Below are 20099 nucleotides of genomic sequence, written 5' to 3'. Positions count from 1 at the left end.
TGTTTCTTTTTCGCTTTAGTTTATTGTACTAGAGAAACTAGTATATAGAAAGTGTCAGATTCAATTTTAAGTTTAAATATAGAAGGTAGGTATATCTGTGTGGGTGTATATACTGTAATTTATATAGCGCGACATAGATAGAGGATGCCGGTGATATATATATAGCTATAGCTATCTAATACAAGGATATAGATAGATCTAGATGTAGATATTAATATATAGTATGGTTGAGAGAGAGAGAGAGGAGAGAGAGAGAGAGAGAGAAGAGAAGTTATGTACAAAAAAAAAAATATAATATTCTTTTACTCAATCGTATGTATATCTATTTAGTACACTCCAATCAAAGTAAAATGCATACTGAGCGGTACTGTAGTACCGAATGCACTCATTGTATCAACTAGATGTCTAATAGATGTTTTATAGACGTCGATATTAAGATCTAGATAGCGTCGAAATTCAGAGCGTTGAACGTTTTCTATTTAGACGCGTCTATATACTCATTTAGACCGTCTAAAAGGACGTCGATTCAATGTCGATACGATGTACTATTTCCCCAATGTAGGACCCCTTAATACCGGGAGTGCCGTACAAAACAAAGTGGTCGGAAAGTTGTCAGATTCAATTTTAAGTTTAAATATAGAATGTACGTATATATGTGTGTGTATATACTGTATATACTGTATATATATATATGTAAAGAGAGAGAGAGAGAGAGAGAGAGAGAGAGAGAGAGAGAGAGAAGTTATGTATAAAAAATAAAAAAAATAATATTCTTTTACATCTATCGTATGTATATCTATTTAGTACACTCCAATCAAAGTAAAATGCATACTGAGCGGTACTGTAGTACCGAATGCACTCATTGTATCAACTAGATGTCTAATAGATGTTTTATAGACGTCGATATTAAGATCTAGATAGCGTCGAAATTCAGAGCGTTGAACGTCTATTTAGACGCGTCTATATATCTTATTTAGACTGTCTAAAAGACGTCGATTCAATGTCGATCCGATGTACCATTTCCCCCTGGGTTTAGGATCCCCTTAATACCGGGAGTGCCGTACAAAACAAAGTGTGTCGAAAGTGTCGCGCGATCATAAGTGACGATATCGTCGATTTTCGCGCGTGAACGTCGCCGGGTCGTGAGTCGTGACTGTCGTGAAGTCTTCCGTGTTTCGCGTGTAGACACGCATAGACACGGACGACATGTTTTAACATTCGGACGTGTTCCGCCCAAACAAAAAAATTTTTAAAGTATAGCGACTGATATACTGTCTGCTTGCAATTGCCTTTTAGACTTCGCCACTCAACCGTATAACTTCGCCACTCAATCGTATAGTAATCAAACAGTGGAAAACGTTGGCCGTATTGTCTTGTATGTACTAGAGGCAGGAGCCATTAAACTTAAGAAGAAGAAGTGACTGTCGTAAGTGAGTACGCCGGCGGAGATGCGACCATCGGAGAAGAACCGAAAAGAGGAGGAGGGAGGAGGCCTGGGAGGCATCGGGCGACGGCGGAGCGACCATGGGGTGAGTAATTCTTATTTGTTTATTATTTTGCTGTCCCGTGGCGGATTCCGCCACTTTCGAGGTTTAACTCCGGTGCAATTTCAGAGTTCGATCTCCGAGAGATATTACGTCGCGAACGTCGCGTCTCTCTTATTCGCACGGTTGTAATGTTACTACTTGCACGATTATTTACGGATCAATTATCCGAACAAATTAATGCGAAAATATTCAGTCGCGATCGTTTCTTGCTTTAATACTTTAAAATCAGATATCTGTTAAAATAACGTTTTAAAAATTTGCCGGGCGCGATAATTTTTTACTTCAAGTGTCGATTATTTTGGGCGCTATTTTAATGTGAAAATATTTCTATGTTACAGATCAACGCAGTGTTATCTATAACTCTGCTCACTCTCCGCTGTTGCGCATCGGTCGGTGAGTTATTTTTTTATTTCAATGTCGAAGCAATAGATTTGTAAAAATTATATTCCAAATGTAAATAAAATGTATATATAAGAAATGAGAAAACAGTTACGAACAGTCTTTTTCTAACAATTATTAGATATTATATCGAAATTTTTATTTAAAATGATAATGTAGCAATTCTATATACTTAATGTGATGAAATACCTGAAACAAATATATTATTTATTCCTACAGTTATTACAGAAAAAGTTAAAATATTAAAGATTAAAAATATAAAAATATATTACAAAAATATGAACTAATATATTATGTAATCTATTGCCTTGAAATGGATAGGCTCGCGGAAATAATCAACTCTAGAGCCTAGAAAATATTTTTATAATTTATATGAATAAAAGTGGAGGTAGGCTGACTAGGCACGGTCTGTCATCACTGATTTCGACTCGTGATTCTCAGGATTGGACGATGCTCCGTTCGCGATCGCAACGATGCTCGGTTGCCTGTTTTCGGCATTCATAGTAACGTTTCCTGTTTCTAGAGATCTTTTGTGAATTTTCCGCAAGATTTTTTCGGAATGCAAACGATTCGGATGAGGCTAGCGACTCGCTATCACTTCGGTGATTTATCCGGTCAATTATCGGTGTTTTTATATTGAATGGATTGAATACTTACAATTTATACCGTTACGGAGAGGAATCTTCGACGAAGCTCCGATTAATCGGCCATTTTAACTTGTCGAATAATGCCACTTTATTAACATGGATAAAATTACGTGGATTTCTTTTGTTTGATGCATGATGGTTCAGAACAATTTTTTTATACATATAGAGTGGGATCCGCTTGGCGCTCCAAACGCTCTTGGAAACATTTCATCCTTATTTATCAAATGTTAAACAAGGACAAAATAATGCTCTGGACCGTTTGAAACGTCTAGTGGGTCGCGCCCATAATCGAGCGTTTTATCGCGAGCAATTCTGCCTGTTGAGTTAATCGCCGATTAAGTTAACTACGGTGACTGCCGAATACGAGTTAATTCGTAGTTGTTGATACATAAATAAATTTGAGTTATTTGTTAATTCGCTTTTTTGGAGCAAAGGAAATAAAATTTTTCTTGTGTTTTGGTTTTGATAAAGAATAAGTACAATTAAGTAGCATATTAAAATATAATGCCGATGCAGAAATGGCGTCGGAAATAAAATTAATTGAAATAAATATATAGCAGCAATCAATAAGTTAATCAAAGCGTGCTTAAAGTTACTTTTAATCTTTTCCGAGTAAGAAGGAGAAGTGGTTTTGATGTGGTCTTATAAAGCTTTCTTGGTACCTATAGAAAACATTTATGATATTTTATAAATGTACCAGCCAAAAATGATTGGGCGAATCGACGTCAACTCAACGTCGATGCGTCGACAAATAGTCGATGTCAAATATTAGTTGATATTTTTGTCATCTTTAACTTCATCATAATTTTATTGATTTCTATATCTAGGAATAGTTCTGGACTATCTAAGTAACGTCTGTCTGTCTGTCTGTCTGTACGCGAACTACTCATTCGTAGTTCAAAAGTATATGAAATAGGGGTAGAATTTTCCGGGGATGAAAATGTCGCGGCTTTTTTTTTGTTACCGATCTTTTTGGAAACCGGTTCCGAAATTTTTTCAAATTTTACGAGAATTAATTGACCAAATCTCAAAGAATTGTATATGAAGTAAGGGTAAAATATATATATATATATATTGTCCCAGAGAGTGCCACATAAAGTGTATAATTTTTCGTTACCGATCTTTTTGGAAACCGGTTACGAAATTTTTCCAACTTTTCGGGAATTAATTGACCGAATCGTAAAGAATTGTATATGAAGTAGGTTTAGAATATTTCCCGGGAATTGCCATAAAGTGTATCATTTTTCGTTACCAATCTTTTTGGAAACCGGTTCCAAAATTTTTCCAATTTTTCTGGAAATAATTGACTCAAAGAATTGTATATCCTGATGTTTTTGAAACCGCGAGTTTAATTTTTCATTAATGTACTGATTTTCTTGAAACGTTTCCGATTTTTGTTTAAAAAAATCTGCGTGATTTTTTAAAAAATGTACATTAGAAGACGGTCAGGATGATCTATTGCAGCACTAAATTATGAAATGGAGGAAGCTGCAAAGGCCAAAAAAAAATGAATCTTTTTTTTATAATCTTCGGGAATTAAATCGTTCATAAGTCGATTAGTTTTAAATGAAATATGTTGTATGTAGGATTTGTCACCGATTTTCTGGAAACCGGTTTTTCTAATTTTTCGGAAAATAATTGACCGAATTTCAAAGAGTTATTATATATGAAACAGGGGTAGAATTTTCCGGGGAGTGCTATAAAGTGTATAATTTTTTGTTACTGATCTTTTTGGAAGCCGATATCAGAAATTTTTTAAATTTTTTGGGAATTAACCAGTTACTTCAATTCGTGACTGTCACAAGCGATTAAGATTGGTTTTTGGAAACCGGTTACGAAATTTTTCCAATTTTTCGGAAAATAACAAGTAGTTCGCGTCAGACAGACAGACATACAGACGTTTAATATATAGATAGTTGTAGAAAGAACTAAAGAATGTAATAGAATTAGAAAAATTGCTAATAGTAAAGTGGTTTACAATTTCTGTTAAAAAAATATATACGTGATTGCTCCAATTTCCGCAAACTTTGAAATATCAAGCTGAATTTTTTTATGGATAATTTTTTGTTACCAATTTTTAGAAACCGGTTTGGAAATTATTAAAATTTTGAGAAATAATAAGTATTAATTGACCGATTTTTTTGAAACTAGTGCCAAAAATTTTTAAATTTTTGGAGGATAAGTTTAATTTTTTATTAATGGATAATTTTTTATTAATGGATCGATTTTCTTGAAACCGGTGCCAAAATTTTTCTAATTTTTTGTTGATGATTTTGATGAAATTGGTACCAAAATAGCCCAGTAAAATGACTCGAAATTTGTCGATTTCGAGGAAATAATACTGACTAGGCTGAAACTTTGTAAACAGGCTTGTTTTAGGGTACTATTTAACATATTAAAAGTCCCTACGTGTAGACGCTACGTTGCGGGGAGGGGAGGGTCCAAAAGGTCCCAAAAATCAGTTTTTCGCAAATAACTCGGAAAATATCAACTTTACGAAAATTTATGTAGATATAAAAATTGTAGCTTACAAAATTCCGCACAATTTCGTTTTTTATTCAAGTCTGTACGACCAAGTAGAGCAGAGATAGAATTATTTTTAAAATTTGAAGGAATTAATACTGACTGGGCTGAAACTTTGTAAACAGGCTTGTTTTAGGGTACTATTTAACATATAAAAGTCCCCATGTGTAGACGCTACGTTACGGGCAGAGGAAGGTTCAAAAGGTCCAAAATATAAAAAAAAAACCAGTTTTTCGCAAATAACTCAAAAAATATCAATTTTACGGAAATTTATGTAGATATAAAAATTGTAGCTTACAAAATTCCGCACAATTTCGTTTTTTATTCAAGTCTGTACGACCAAATAGAGCAGAGATAAAATTTTTTAAACACCGGTAGTTTTGCGACGCAACAAAAACCCGTACACGCGTCGCGCATTTTTCACTAATATCTCGAAAATGGACTCTCAAATAGAGGCTAACGCGTACGCGCGTCGCGCATTTTTCGCTGATATCTCGAAAATGGACTCTCGAGTCAAGGCAAAACTACCGGTGTTTAAAAAATTCTATCTCTGCTCCATTTGATCGTACAGATTTGAATAAAAAACGAAATTGTGTGGAATTTTGTAAGCTACAATTTTTATATTTACATAAATTTTTGTAAAGTCGATATTTTCCGAGTTATTTGCAAAAAACTGATTTTTGGAATCTTTTGGACCCTCCCCTCCCCGCAACGTAGCGCCTACACGTGGGGACTTTTAATATGTTGAATAGTACCCTAAAACAAGTCTGTTTACAAAGTTTCAGTCCAGTCAGTATTATTTCCTCAAAATTTTGTCATTTTACTGGGCTAAAAGATTACTAATTTTATGGAGATGGCTACTATGGAATTGAAAATTGGGTTTTATGGGGTTCTATTGGTGCTCCTAATTAATGAGTGAGTTTGGGGAGAGGAGAAAAGATTTTGAGCCCGCGCGAAGCGCGGGCGAAAAATCTAGTATACATATACAGAGTGATTCTAAATAAGTGCGAAAAACTTTGGGAGATGATTCTTTGTCAAAAATTAAGAGAGGATCTTTCATGTAAATATATATTCCTATATCTTTTCCTGAAGAGTACACACCTCCAAATTTTCACTTTCCCCCTTTGAGTAGGTATATGTTTGTATGAAAAAACTTCCTTTAATTTTTGACAAAGAATTATCTCCTAAAATTTTTCACACTTATTTAGGATTACCTTACAGAATAGAAGAAAGAGTATAGAAGAAAGAGAAAAGGGGGGGCGGAATTTTACACAGAAACACGGTGTCTACGAATATAATTGATTTATTACGCTCGTAACTCTCTGTTCTATACACTATAACTCTACGCTAGTCGACAAAAATTGGCTAACGCTTTGGACTACCCGGTATGCAGAATTGGTTTGATTCCTCGTCAAAACTCGTCGTCGGTGATAATTAATTATAGTGTATTTTAGCTATGTACACTTTTACTGAGTTAAAAAAATCTCGTTTCCTTATCACCTTCCGCAAAAGTAACTTTAATAAAATAGCTTCTACATTCTTTTGCGAAATTTCATAACAATTTGCTAAAGATAGAGATACAGGGAGGAAGTAGGTAGGAAGAGAAAGAGAGAAAATTGAACAAAAAAAAACGGAGTAAAAAAAGAGAATAGGTGAAGAGCGTTAAAAATCGTGGCACATTATTAGAAACCATGCTTAGTGCTCGCTTAACGTTAATAATAATCGTGTCTTTCTATGTACAATTTGTAAACGCATCGTTAAAGCTAAAGTATATATAAACGTTTACGTTACATGCTACTTAGATATGTGTTGTATACATAATATAAAAAAAGGTGTACTCGTCGTCGAAGACGAAGAACGGGAAAATAATCCCTCCTAATTCTACATGACGAAAATGTAAGAGTGATAAACGGCGTGGGGGCCTGTGAATCCAAGGATCTGTGTAAATCGAGGGATCTACGTTAAGATCAGAAATTTATAGCACCACGGATCTAGAAATAGAACAACATATTTGCGGAACCACAACTCGTACGACGCAAACGCGATTCGTGGATCTGAATTTATTATATTCCGAGCGAATATATTAGTATCTATGTATGTATCTAGATTCGTGGGAATTTATAGATCTGAGGATACCCCTGGAATTTATAGATTCCAAGAGAGCGATCGCGCGATCGCGGATTTATGGATCAAAAGATTCGTGGAATTGTAAGCTCGTGAACTAAAGGAGCAACGCGTTTAAAAAACCGTTTAGATTTGCGATTTACGGATCTCCGGATTTAATCGAGTTCGAATATCTTGGAAAGCGAGAAATCACAGATCTATGATTCAAATAGATTCGACGAATCGTTGTACTGCAACTGACGCGGAGATCCGCGAAAAGATACGTGCATAGATATGTGAATACAGGGTTCGGTACAGACTACAGAGACACAGATCTGTGGATCCAAGGATCCGCGAATCCATACATATTTATATGTGTACATACATATACAAATAATCGATTGCGTTAAACTGGGATGTACATGCTATGCCGCGAGCCTGCTCATCGGCCGAAATACTGCACGGTGTTCCGAAACATTACAAGACATCGCCATCTGCTGCTAATTGCAAAGTCGTCCTCACGAATTCAAACATACCGATTTCGTTTTGTCAGTATGTGTTTGCTGCCCAATAGAGTCCTATTCCTGTTCCTTTCATTTGGGTGATTGTACATAAGTCTCTCAGTGAAGTATACATATAAAATTCATAAGGCAGCATTTACAATTATTAAAAAATGTCGATAATAATTATGCGGTTACAATACAATCAATGATACTACATTTTGTCAAACACGGTGTGTCACCTCAATTTTGTTCGATAATAATTCAACGTCCCACACAGAAGGGACGATCCTAAAGCTAAACATGTTTTCGATTCACAATAACATACGCGAATCTACATCTACGACGTAAAGGTTCAGGATTAAATTGCGCCAAGTTTTAATTTAGCGCTGGATATAAGTTTTTGCTTTTTGTGCTTCTCGCTCTGTGCGACACAAGATCATCCATTTTCCGACATTTGCACGACTCTAGCTCGACACGCGATGCTTCCTCTCGGATCTACGGGATTTCGCGTGAAATCGGTGACGCACACATACACACACGTGAGATCCATGTTTCCGGGCGTCATGGCTGCGTACTTGTGCTGCTGTGACCCACGTGAGATTTCCATACGAGTGAGCGCGAAATCACCGCCGCTCCGCGTCGACGAACAGTTGCTACTAGAGACACTCGAGTCAGAGTCTGACTGAAAAAATTCGCTATAAGAATAAAATAATAATCAGATGTGATTGACTTCTTAAAAGTAGTGGTTGTAGGTCAATGTAACCAGTCGATGACTTAAATTTCAAAGTTATGCTAATTTAGGAAGCTTAAAACTGAATTAAACACGTTTTTTGATTCTACGTAAGAGTGATCTTATTTCTACGTTGTACCCTGTATCTATAAAAAAAATTCATAAAGAAAATACTTGTAAATTCTAAATATATAATTTTTAAAGGTACCACAATAATGGAAAAAATATAATTTTGTATTTTGAAAAATATAGGTATTTTCTGGTACGAGTTATATTACAAAAGTAAATTAGAAATAAAAAAATATAATCAAAACAAATATTGAGCTTTTTCCTCTTTTCTAAAAGCGTGCGATCCTGAAATTAACGTAACTTGCAAATCAAATTTTTATTCGATGGTAAAAGAATCTTTTTTTTGCGTAATATTTTGTGTATATATTTTTGTGTAGTTATAATTAGCATATAATTATTTATACGATTGTTATTAATACAAAATTTGAAATTTTTTTCTCGTCATAACTATGTGAAAGTACTACTCCGGCTCGAGTGCGTCCCTAGGCACTACTCGACGTTATTAACACGGGGGCACAGGAACTTACCGTTAATGCATATTGATACGAAGTGGTGACTAGTAGATTCTCGCCAAGCACTCCGCCGCGTCCGGTCTGCGCGCTCCCGCAGACAGAAGGAGCTCTTGGGAATAGAAAGATAACATCGCGAAGAATGTTGAAGAGGAGACGTAAAGCTGGTGGTTTGCAAAGCCGAGAGAAAATTTCAACTATTTTATGCTTCATCATTGTTAACAGTTACATACGTCGTTTGTCGTAATACAACACCACGATTATTCCGACGCGGCGTGTCAGTCCGACATACGTATAGCCGTTCGTATTACATTTGCAGCGCAAGCAGCGAAACATTTTCTACCGCATTAACGGTCTATTGCCGTTTCTCATTATAGACGGCAGACTTATAAGTGCCGCGTGCATTACGTTGCTCCACGAATAAATAAGCATTTATGAATACTTATTTTGTATTAATCCCTCGCGGTATATGTCATAGGGTATTAAGAAGAGTACTACGTTCTTTGTGTTATTATTGATTGTGAGTATTTAATCGGAAGCTTTATCTCGCTCAACGAAAACTTGAGTTTCAAAAACCAATACCAAATTCCAGATAGAATTTTATTCTTCTTTGACTGTCTCGCGCGTGTGTTTCAGAGTCCCATATAGCTCTACGTACAGAACAAACGCGCAAATTAATTTTAAATGTCAGTTTCATCATCGCGTCTCTTCTTCATTATTCGCGTATATTAAAACGTTATCTTAGAAAGGAGAACGGGAAAAAAGGAATGGGATCACATATATAGAGTGATTTCTCTAAATGCATGCAGAATGTACACCGAGTTCGATGCGGCCGTTCTCGCTGCACGTCCCTCGGGATAGAGGTTTTTTAGAGGCCGGACGCGGCGGTGGACAAAGTGCGCGATTAATGTAAGCGGCGAGCGAAATTCGTCGGACTTATTGGCTGGTCCCAAACGGTTCGACACCTCGTGGCTTTCCGCCAGTGCGGCAGCGGGATGTCGAGTCGCTTGCATTGGTGCGCGTACGCCATAAAGGACTCGCAATAACAGTGCTGGGTCGGGCACTCACACATATCTTGAAGGCAGGCTTTGTAGTACATCGCCGGATTCACCTTTTTATGGCAGGGATAGAAGATCTGTGATTTCAGTCGATTACATAATCTGCAATCACAGAAAAGTAAATTGTTGATGGCATTGTGATAGAAAGTGTAAAGCGTTTATTTCGAAATAGGCATAGAATAAATTTTGGAAACTTTTGTTGGATATTATTAAAACGATAGATGAAATAATGAAAGAGAAAAAATAGTTGCCAGCAATAATACTGTAATTATGTGGATTTAATTAAGAATGTTGGTTTGATAGTTTTATATCTGTATTAATAGCAACTGGCAATATTAAAGCTGTATTTTTTATAAATGTAAATATTACGAATATATTAAAGAATATTAAGGACATTAAAGAAATTATTTTACAGCTATTGCTTGTAGCTATATAAAATTATCTTATAATGAAAATGTTCTTTTTATTTCTGATATTCTGTAGAAAGATATATCAGTAAGAAAATGAATAAGTATTATATAGAATACCGCTGATCTTTTCTTTCTCGGCAACGTCTCTGCCTGGTAGTATTTCCGATTCTCGGGGTTCGGATGCACATCTTCTTGTTAGCACCCACGGCCCAGGATTGGCCAAACTGCTGCGGATCCTGCACCACTCGTCCTTGTCGTACAGTAAAGTCATCTTTGATTTGGGAATTAAAGTTACCGCAAAGACCGCACAGTTGACCTCTGTACGACGAAGGCACGGACACTTCGAGAAAGCTGATACCGTCCCAAAGGACTTTGATTCCGATCCGCGTATTGACGAGCACACTCTCATCCGTACGGTTGATGTCCAGTTGGTTAGGGATGCGATAAGGAACATCCACCTTCTTCCCGTTCACCTTCACTCTCATTTTCTGGCCAAGATTCACTTTCAGATCGCCGATCTGCAACATGATCGCGCGGGATGTAAATAGAACGAAAGTTTCTTCGTTTCATCTATTTTTCGTCTGATTCGATACAATTCTTTTTGAATAGAGCAAGAGAGCTTCGTGTCAGGGTAGACTTTGTCTCGCAATGCCAGTTTATTTTGTCGGAATCTATAGTCTCATTTGCATACAATGGAAAATTATGAATTATCTTTTGAAAAACGTTAAAACCAGTTTTAAATGATATGCTATTATTCAAATAAGTGACATTATTGTATGAATGATGTGATGTTATTCGATATTCGATAAAATTCGAATGCGGTAATGATACTTTATGTAACTTCTTTTATAGCTTTCTTTAAAACCAGTTTTATGATGCTCGGTTCAAGGAAGCGAATGTTTAAATTCGTCTTGTACATACTACAATTTGTATTAAAACCTTCGTGTAATTTAACGCACCTTTATGGCAATAGTTTTGGTCCACGCTGAGAACTTCGTTCTTCTGGCGTCATTGGTCACGCGTATACTAAATGTGTGAGAGAAACAATCGGTAACCAGCTGGTACCTGCACGGTCCCTTGAAGCTATAGAATTTACCGTCGAACGTACGATAATGCGGGTCTCCGAAAACCGTGCAAACTCCGTCACCTAGAGGAATTGATAATTTTAATGTCTTAAATGTGTGTGCGCATATATACCAGTTTTGTAAGGTGTGGTAGCACCAAAAAACTCACGCTCGACACATCGCGGACAGCATTGACCCTCCGGATGCTCGAACTTGGAATTTGGTGGGCAGGGAAAGATTATCGGCGGACATTGAGGCATTGCGCAGCGTACTTTTCCCTGTTTGCAGGTGCATGTCTTGCAGGAATCCAGCTTCCAATTTTCGCCATCCTGCCTAGGACAAAAAAGGTCGTTTATACCACCGATAAGACGAAACGCCGCCCAATGGCAATGTAAATAGATACGAAATGAAAATATCTCGAGGAGATTCAAGCAACAAAATTAAATTTTTACTTAAAAGAATGTTAATTAATTTAATCTCAATTAATTAATTAATTTGGATCAAAATGTTATTATTAAAACAATATTCTTCAGTTTCTAATTAGAGCTATGTATGTCAAAATTTCACAGCTATCTATTCTATATAATTCCTTTAGTTCAGTTTCTCATTTTGCAATCACGTTTGCTCACGCGATGAATAAGATTGCATGACGACGAATAAAAGCGTGATACTCGCCACATAAGTTCTTCCGCCGTAAGAGCAAGAGGCTCTGCTCTCCTCGACGAGCAAGCAATTTGGACAACAGTGGCTGCCTTGCACCTGATGCTCCTTGGGACATTCCAGCACCGGACAAGTGTCTCTTACGCACGAGATCGCCGAATTGATGCATTTGCAGTGCGTGCAGGGATCCGCGTAGAACTCACTGCCCGAGTTGTATAAACGCGTGCCGAGCATGCACGCGCCTTTCGGAGGCGAGAAGAATCTTGCGCTGCCTGTGTGACAAAAGCAGTGTTTTTTTAATCCTTTAACTTGAATATGCGCTACCACAATTGATCGCGCTATAAGCGAAACGTTTTCTGAGTCGTTTTCTTGTTGTGTGGTAATTACGCGAATTATTTTCTCACGCATAAAATCGTATCGAATCTATGTACAATCTACAGTGAGATACATATGAGTATCTAGAGACAATGATATTTGTAAATTTGATATTAATTTTATGTGGTATTTTTTAATTTATGCAGTCTTGACGCTATCACTCGCATTTCTATCCGACGTAATTAATATATTTCATATTTTCATACTTTGCATTATATTTTAATACAGAATATGAAAGTTGTAGTAAGATATGCACAGCTAAATGGTTGTAGCGCGTATATTCTCGGATGGCTAGATGACAATCGTAATATTACGTGCGGCTGGTTTTTACGCAATTGCGACATTGGAAAATAATCAGATTCGTATAAAACCGGTTCGCGCAATATCTCTGGTATTGTAAGAGAGATCGGAATGACCTATAAATTCAAAGTGACTTTAATTGTTTGTGCAATTGCCTAGAAAATGTTCCTTTTGAAAAATGTTGAAATAAAACTCCGATCACTACTTATATATATTAATTTGATCGCTCGACATCGAAATGCTTACGCAATAAAGCAATCTAATATCTTTATACGAGGTTATAATTAGCAAGCTTATACGTCGTAAAAAAAAAAACAATAACGTATTATTACTGAATCCAAATTGAAAATAAAAGTAAGAATAAAAGTAATAAAGCGAAAATATATAAGCGAATAACAATACGAAATAGATTTCCTTCTTTTTAACTGCTCAATTCGAGGATCGTTATTTTGGAAACAGATAATTTCTTTTCGGAGCAGAGATGCGATATTCATCTCGAATAATGAAAGTTATGTAACTCCTTTCACCTCGACAGTGTGGGCAGCATTCCCCAGATTCATCGACGATCCTCGAGGCAGGACAATTGAGCGTCGGACAGGCTTGCTTCGCGCAGGTGAGATGCCCCTTGTTGCACTTGCAAGTTACGCATGGATCCTCCGTCGTTGTCACCGACCTGTCCTCCGTTACTTTCTGTCCATTTACTAAGCATCCTGCAAAACGCGACAAGATCGAACATTTCGCGCTTATTGTTTGCTTATTTTTCTCTGTAACGTCTTCGGACGCGTTAAAAAATATTAATTTATGCGAAATGCAGAGACGCAACATAGAAAAAGATCACAATTGTACTATTTGTATGATCTCAGAGAATATTATGACATGTTAAAGATGTCTAAAAGACGCCTTATACTTTTATAAGACATTTTATAAAACTATTAGAAAGATGTCTTATGACGTCTTTGAAGTATAGACGTTTTATTTTAATTAATTTAAACGACCACTTTTAGACATATTCTAAAATAAAAATTAATAATGCGAAACGCCGTTAACAAAAGGAAAAAGACGACAGAGGAGCTAGTGTTATGCTTGATGTGAATCGGTATATAAATAATTTAATATTTATATACTTTGATAACAATCTGTCTGTTACGACGCAGATTGCCGTTTTGTCGTTAGCAAAGTTATGTAAGTGTTAAATCATTAATATACCGATGTATCTCAGATAATTCCAGCTTCTGTTTCGTATTCTTCCTCTTGTTAACGCGTTTCCGAACAGCTTCGCCTAAGATTGTTGTGACACTAAATAATGCAAAATACCTGATGAGTACCAGATTAGCTGGCAGTAAATATTTTTATAGGCTATGTTATATTCAAATTGGCCGTATCATGTATTTTAATCTGTAAACGTTATAGTCGATAATGTAAATTCTAAATATCTGGGTATATTCCAAAAAATGTCTTATAAAAACCAACTTTCAGACGTTTATTCGGAAAGTTTTTACGACGACTCCTGGTAAAGTTTTAAAAAAAACCGTCTTAAGAAAAACGTCTTTTAGACATACATGTTGTCTGGGATGTGAGATCTTACTGAGACATTGTGTTAAATTTACGTGGTTACGTTATTCCGAAAAAAAAAATGCGAAAGAGAACGTTACAACATACACGTTATCGTCCGTACGTTTTTCGTCGGATAGAAGCGGCGCTGTAATTTTCAATCATTATCGTTCTCCCCTCGTTATATCGGCGGAACATTCCAGTCTTAATTGCGCGGCGGGATGCATTCAGGGGATCGTGAGAAATATTTGTGAGATTGGCGTGGGTAATTAGAAGCAGCAGCAGCAGCAGCAGCAACATCAAAGCGCGCAAAAAGGGAAGAAGAAGAAAAAAAAGTTACGCACCTTCGCATATGGGACAACATTTGCCAGGTGGAGGCGCTTTCGGATGGGAACAGGGCGTGTAACACCGTAGTTTCGATTCGGTGATGACGCCCGCTTTACAGACGAATATTCGGCAGGGATCGTTCTCCTCCGTCCATTCCGTGTCCGATGCGTGGTAAATTCCGTTCTGTATGCATCCTACGATACGTAAAAGTCAACTGAAGTCCTCTAAGTACAATTATTTACACATATGCTATCGAATTAAAATTAAGTTAGACAAGACTATTGTTAATTCGAAGATGGCATATTCGGAATAAATTCGGACGCACGGAAAAAGTATTAAGATAACATGCTTAGTTACCTGATCAATGTAGAAACAATGACCACTTTTGCTTTTTAGAGTAATACTGTTCTTAGATTTTATTCCTTATATTTTGCGATTTATCTTTATATTTTCTCGGCGTACTTCAAACACTTTCCGGGTGGATTTCGTCTGCGGCAGGCGCTACGCGGCAAGCGCGGACTTACGTCACTATTAGCATAATTAATAGTAGACGATAACGAAGACCGCGCATCTGTCAGTTACATTTCGTAAACAGAGACAGCCGCGAGAGGCTGTGACGCTAAAGTTCCTCGGGTTTATCATCGTGTCGGCAAACAGAAGTGCCTTTGTGCCCCGGGAACAATGCTCCGCCGGCCGAGCATTCCGCGAGTTTTCGCCTTTCCTTCTTACCGCCGCCGACATACTCTCCCTCTCTCCCTCTCTCTCTCTCTCTTTTCCATTCCGGTCGCGGCGCGGGCAAGCTCGAGCCAATTAGAATGATTAGGATAATTAGACGAATTAGACGGACAAGCATTCTACCTGTGCATCTGTGGCAGCACTCGTCGTCACGCGGATCCAGCAACGCGTAGCAACCTTCGATGTTCGGGCACTGTTGCTTCAAACACTCCACGAACCCATTCTGGAAAGGAAGGGGACGAAAATTTATTTCTCTTGCTTATGGACAGGAGAGTACCTACACGAGGTGATTCAAGAGTCGCACACTTTCTATCGGCTTTTTATACGTCAGAGAAAATGTCAACTTCTGAGATAATCTGTAGATTGTACATTTATGCGTGAGAGAAAAGTTTTGATTTATTAATAATCCTGTACAAGGGTAAGGAATATCTATTTTGCCATAAATATGATTTATTACAGACTCTCGGGATATAATCCGTTGGATCCACGGGATAATAGATTCAAAGTTGATGACTTGCTGAAATTAGCAATATTACTCGCGCGGATTCGTCGAACAGATCATTTCGTCACATTTTGGCACGAGGAAAAGTCGTGATGCACGAGCCGCGAGGGAAGAATGTGGACACTCGAAATAAAACGTATTATGAATCGGGAATTTGGTCGGCGATTGAGTCACGCAGCGGCGACAGCGAAATTCCGGCTTGATTTTTTTTTATCGCTCGTCTTGTTCCGATTTCTCGTCCACGTTATCGCGTTCCAGTAATTATTTCTCTGGTTTTCGTTATCGGCTTCTATAATTAAGTCTTTACGGATTTATCTTCTGTCAGAATTACGTAAACTAATTTAACGTGGGTCGGACGGTCACATACATACGAGACGCGCGAGACGGACCTAATTAGGCATGCCGCGAAAGAAAGATCTCAGCTTTTTAGACTTCCTCGCATAAAACTGACGTTTTTACGCAACATGCTCGAAAATTAATTAATCATTTCCGTAATAAACGGGCGAGAAGATAAAAACAAGCAATATACCAAAACGACTAGATAAAGACTTAGGAAAAAAACAAAGCTCAGTATAAAAAAGTATCTCGCAATTACATGTGTAATAATTAAAAATTCACACATAAATTTACTATTAAATCTTTCAATCGTATTTCATTATAATATTACACATTAGGGGAGAGTTGGCAAGTACCGCGCGGTTGACAATTCCGCGCCATTGTTTATCTCAATAACTATTTGTATTACGCGCCTACAATGATGTTAATATCATAGAGTAACACGAAATACCCCACCCGCATGCGCCGTCAATGCGTTCCGGCCGTCCATGTAAACACAGTGCGCTCTGGAAGCTTCTCTGCTTGCTCGTTGCAATTTTGCTGGTAGTTTCGATAAAAGGTGAGTAACATAATATTTTCATTAGAGAAATAATCCTGACGGATTTGATAAGCTAAAACACTATAAAATTAGGTTGCAAAGTGATTTTAGAAACACGCGTTTCTTTTCCATATATTTTAAGGTTGTAAAGTGAAATAATTGAGTTTGATAATTTCACGCCCAAAGTTGAAATTTTGAGACTGATTGAATTTTGGAGACTGATAAGATTTTAAAGTTGTTTTTGCAATTCATAGACAATAGGTATAACGATAACTGTGTGTTAAGAGTTACCAAGACTTTTTAGTTTACAATGTAAGGTGCTTACAGAAAAGATCGTTGCTTAAGTTTCGATTTGAATTTATAATGATCGTTATTTATTAACACATTCACTTATTTTTATATGTAGGTACCTACTAGACGATATTAATGCATAAATATAAAAAAAACACTTTTTTATTGTGTTCTACTTCATGTCACTAGCTGAAGCCAGAGTAATTTTTATAGGCACGATATTATCAGCCCAGTTCGGTAATACCGCGTTTTCTCATTTTTTGAAAAATTGTTAATATTTCAGTTTGTGTTTAACTTTCAACATTATTGCTATGATATATGGATAGCCAAATAAATGACCTATCTAAAACTGCAGTTTGTTTTTTTGAAGCATTTCTGAGCTTAGATATACGCTTCGGTTCTTAGGGGCTCGGTAATTGCCAACTCTCCCCTACTACAAACACATATGTATCTAATGTATCAGTATCTTTTTGTATCGTTAAATGATAATTATCATGAGGTTTTATTTTTATTACATTATAGTTATATAGGAATATTTTTAATGTACGAATAAATAAGTACATTAGTGCAATAGGAAATTAAATAATTTTATAAACAACATAGCAATAAAACAGTTGAGAAATTAATAAACCATCTGCACGCTGCGATAGGAAATGTGAATAAATAAACGCGCCAACATTCTAAACTAGCTAAATGTTCGTTCGTTCGGGCATCACGATTTATGATCGTGTCTCATAAATCGCGAGTGATTGATCGCGGCCGACCGCTTCAGCGCAACAAACAAATAATTATGTCACACGCCGCCGCCAGCATGCCGCTCGTTGCGGTAGCAGCAGCAGCAGCAGCGGTAACAGCAGCGGTAGCAAAGCAACGGCGGCGGCGGCAGCAGCGGGGCGAAAACAAGAAGCCTCATCTCGGTCGGCCACAAGTCGACGAGTCAATGAACCAAACGCGCAGATAAATCGCCGCGGTCGCGCTAAGATCATTCGCGATGCAGTCGGTGCGCGTCGGGAGATGTGCATCGAGGCTACGGCGCGGCGGCGCGTCATAAGATGCACGCGCGCGGCGCAAACGAGCGACGTGCGAGCCGACGACCGACGTCTGTGTATGCGCGCGTGTACAACCGCGAATCGATCGCGTCAAACGGATTGATGTGGAAATTCCTCTCTTTGACGGTTGACCTCTCCCGAACCAGGCCAAGCTACTTTAACCCCTTTAACCGTTCCGTCACCACATGGCGTTGCCTCGTCGCGTTTGATAACGACACACAATCTACAAACTGGACTATGAAAATGGTCACGCAGCGTCTCCGTCTCCCTCGGCCAGCTCGGCCTCCCTCTTCACCTACCCGCGTCTCCTCTCTTCTCCTTTCCCTCTTAAGAGAAGAACCGCCGTATCGGATACGACCAGGCCGACTTTTTCGCGATTCCCGCTAGTCTTGTCGGCGCGTCACTCGATACGTACATACGTGTTTCTCGCCTGCTACTCCCCTGTTGCGTTCGCATTCCTCTTTCGCATTGAAACACTTGGTCGCGTTACGATGTTACGATATATGGGACGTCCCAATAGTCTTCGTCGAATCCGAAATCGATTTTTTAGAAGATTTATATAGATTATAATATTTCAATTTTTACATTTTTCAATCACGTAGAGTTCGATTTATTATAGACTGATAATTAAACCGAGATAAAATATCTCCCTGTTAAATTTCCGAAAGGTTAAACTTATCTGTCTTATCAAATTTACGGCATAACTTATTCAATAATTCCCTGCGCTATTAGATGCCGATTAGCGTGTTCGGATGCGCGCGGTTTACCTTGCAGATACAGCGGAAGCAGCTCGTGTTCAGGATCTTATCGACCGTGACGTCTTCCCCCTCGATGTCGCAGGTCTCCCGGCTTCCTGTAATCGAACAGCAACAATCGTGATGAAAAGACTGAATAGGTAGAATACACGCGCGCGCTCGCGCGTGATATCGGTTTTATATCGCACAAATATCCCGGTGAGCGCGATAGAGACGCTATAATCACAATGCAGCATTCCAATCGATCGACCTTCGTATGCTAGAGGCTTCCTCGTTCCTTCATACACGTACGTGAGCCGAGCGCTCAAAGATTTACTGTTACGTTTTGGATGACGATCGTGGATCGTAGATCGGTTATAATAATCGTTTCTAATAACGGTCTAATAAGGCCCAGCGGTAATTCAGTCGCTGAATTAGATATACGATGTACTGAAACGCTTTAGAAATTGCGAACAAGCGAAATGCCGCTTTCTCCGTAATTAAATCGCGATCAGAATTGGAATTAAGTAATTTACAAGTTAAGCTAATTTTAGATGGCACGCGATAGATTTTATCCGGTGACTTTTCTTTCGGAATAATCTTCCGTGGATGTGAGATTATGCGAGAAACATATTTCGCAAATATTTTTCAATAAATTGACAATGAGATGGACTCTTCTAATAACAAGCGGGCTTTTTAACTTCGTTCTCTCTCACTCTTGTTTACCGCCCTACAAAAAATTAAGCGCGACAACGTCGTGAACGTACCTTAGGACGCACCCCAGTCGTTAAATTGTCCATTTCCCAGCGAAAATCATGTCGCGCTCCGCTGCTAGGTCGACGAAGCCGCCATCACCAACGTCCCTCCCGGTTCCCTCGCGCACGTATTCCTGCACACTTTAAGCAACTTTTCTGTAAAACTCCAGCCATTTTTCGCGCCTCTCTCTTTCTCTCTCTCTCTCTCTCTCTCTCTCTCTCTCTCTCTCTCTCTCTTTATTTATTTATACTCTCGAAACGTAATCCGCCGGATCGTTAAATTTTGTAACCAAGTAACGCTTGTTCTCTATTTTCAAATTCCCATTCGAGCAGATACGAGAGAGCGCGCGTTGTTATTACTGTTTGTGGCTCTATTTCTTTGTA

General features: G+C 37.9%; 1 protein-coding gene across 4 annotated transcripts in view; it reads right to left on the bottom strand.

Moving 5' to 3' along the window:
• Positions 1-6403: 6403 nt before the first annotated feature.
• Cv-2 (crossveinless 2) overlaps positions 6404-20099 on the bottom strand; it is a 46253-nt gene continuing 32557 nt past the window's right edge. For 2 of the 4 annotated variants that reach the window (XR_011731149.1, XR_011731150.1), the window contains exons 3-12: positions 18994-19079; positions 15634-15733; positions 14793-14969; positions 13425-13607; positions 12238-12494; positions 11732-11891; positions 11458-11645; positions 10616-11016; positions 9049-10190; positions 6404-8417 (exon numbers count right to left, since the gene is read on the bottom strand). Coding sequence is in view for 1 of the 4 variants with exons in the window: in XM_071772704.1 (XP_071628805.1) it covers positions 9935-10190; positions 10616-11016; positions 11458-11645; positions 11732-11891; positions 12238-12494; positions 13425-13607; positions 14793-14969; positions 15634-15733; positions 18994-19079 (1808 nt within the window). In the remaining 3 variants the exon portion in view is untranslated. Of the gene's footprint in view, positions 10191-10615; positions 11017-11457; positions 11646-11731; positions 11892-12237; positions 12495-13424; positions 13608-14792; positions 14970-15633; positions 15734-18993; positions 19080-20099 lie in introns of all 4 variants that reach the window. The other 2 variants (XR_011731151.1, XM_071772704.1) reach the window with 2 other exon arrangements.

The sequence above is a fragment of the Temnothorax longispinosus genome, chromosome 3 (genome assembly GCF_030848805.1).
Source record: "Temnothorax longispinosus isolate EJ_2023e chromosome 3, Tlon_JGU_v1, whole genome shotgun sequence".
Classification (NCBI taxonomy): domain Eukaryota; kingdom Metazoa; phylum Arthropoda; class Insecta; order Hymenoptera; family Formicidae; genus Temnothorax; species Temnothorax longispinosus.
Note: the sequence above shows the minus strand (reverse complement) of the source record. Positions and strands in the feature narration are given on the sequence as shown.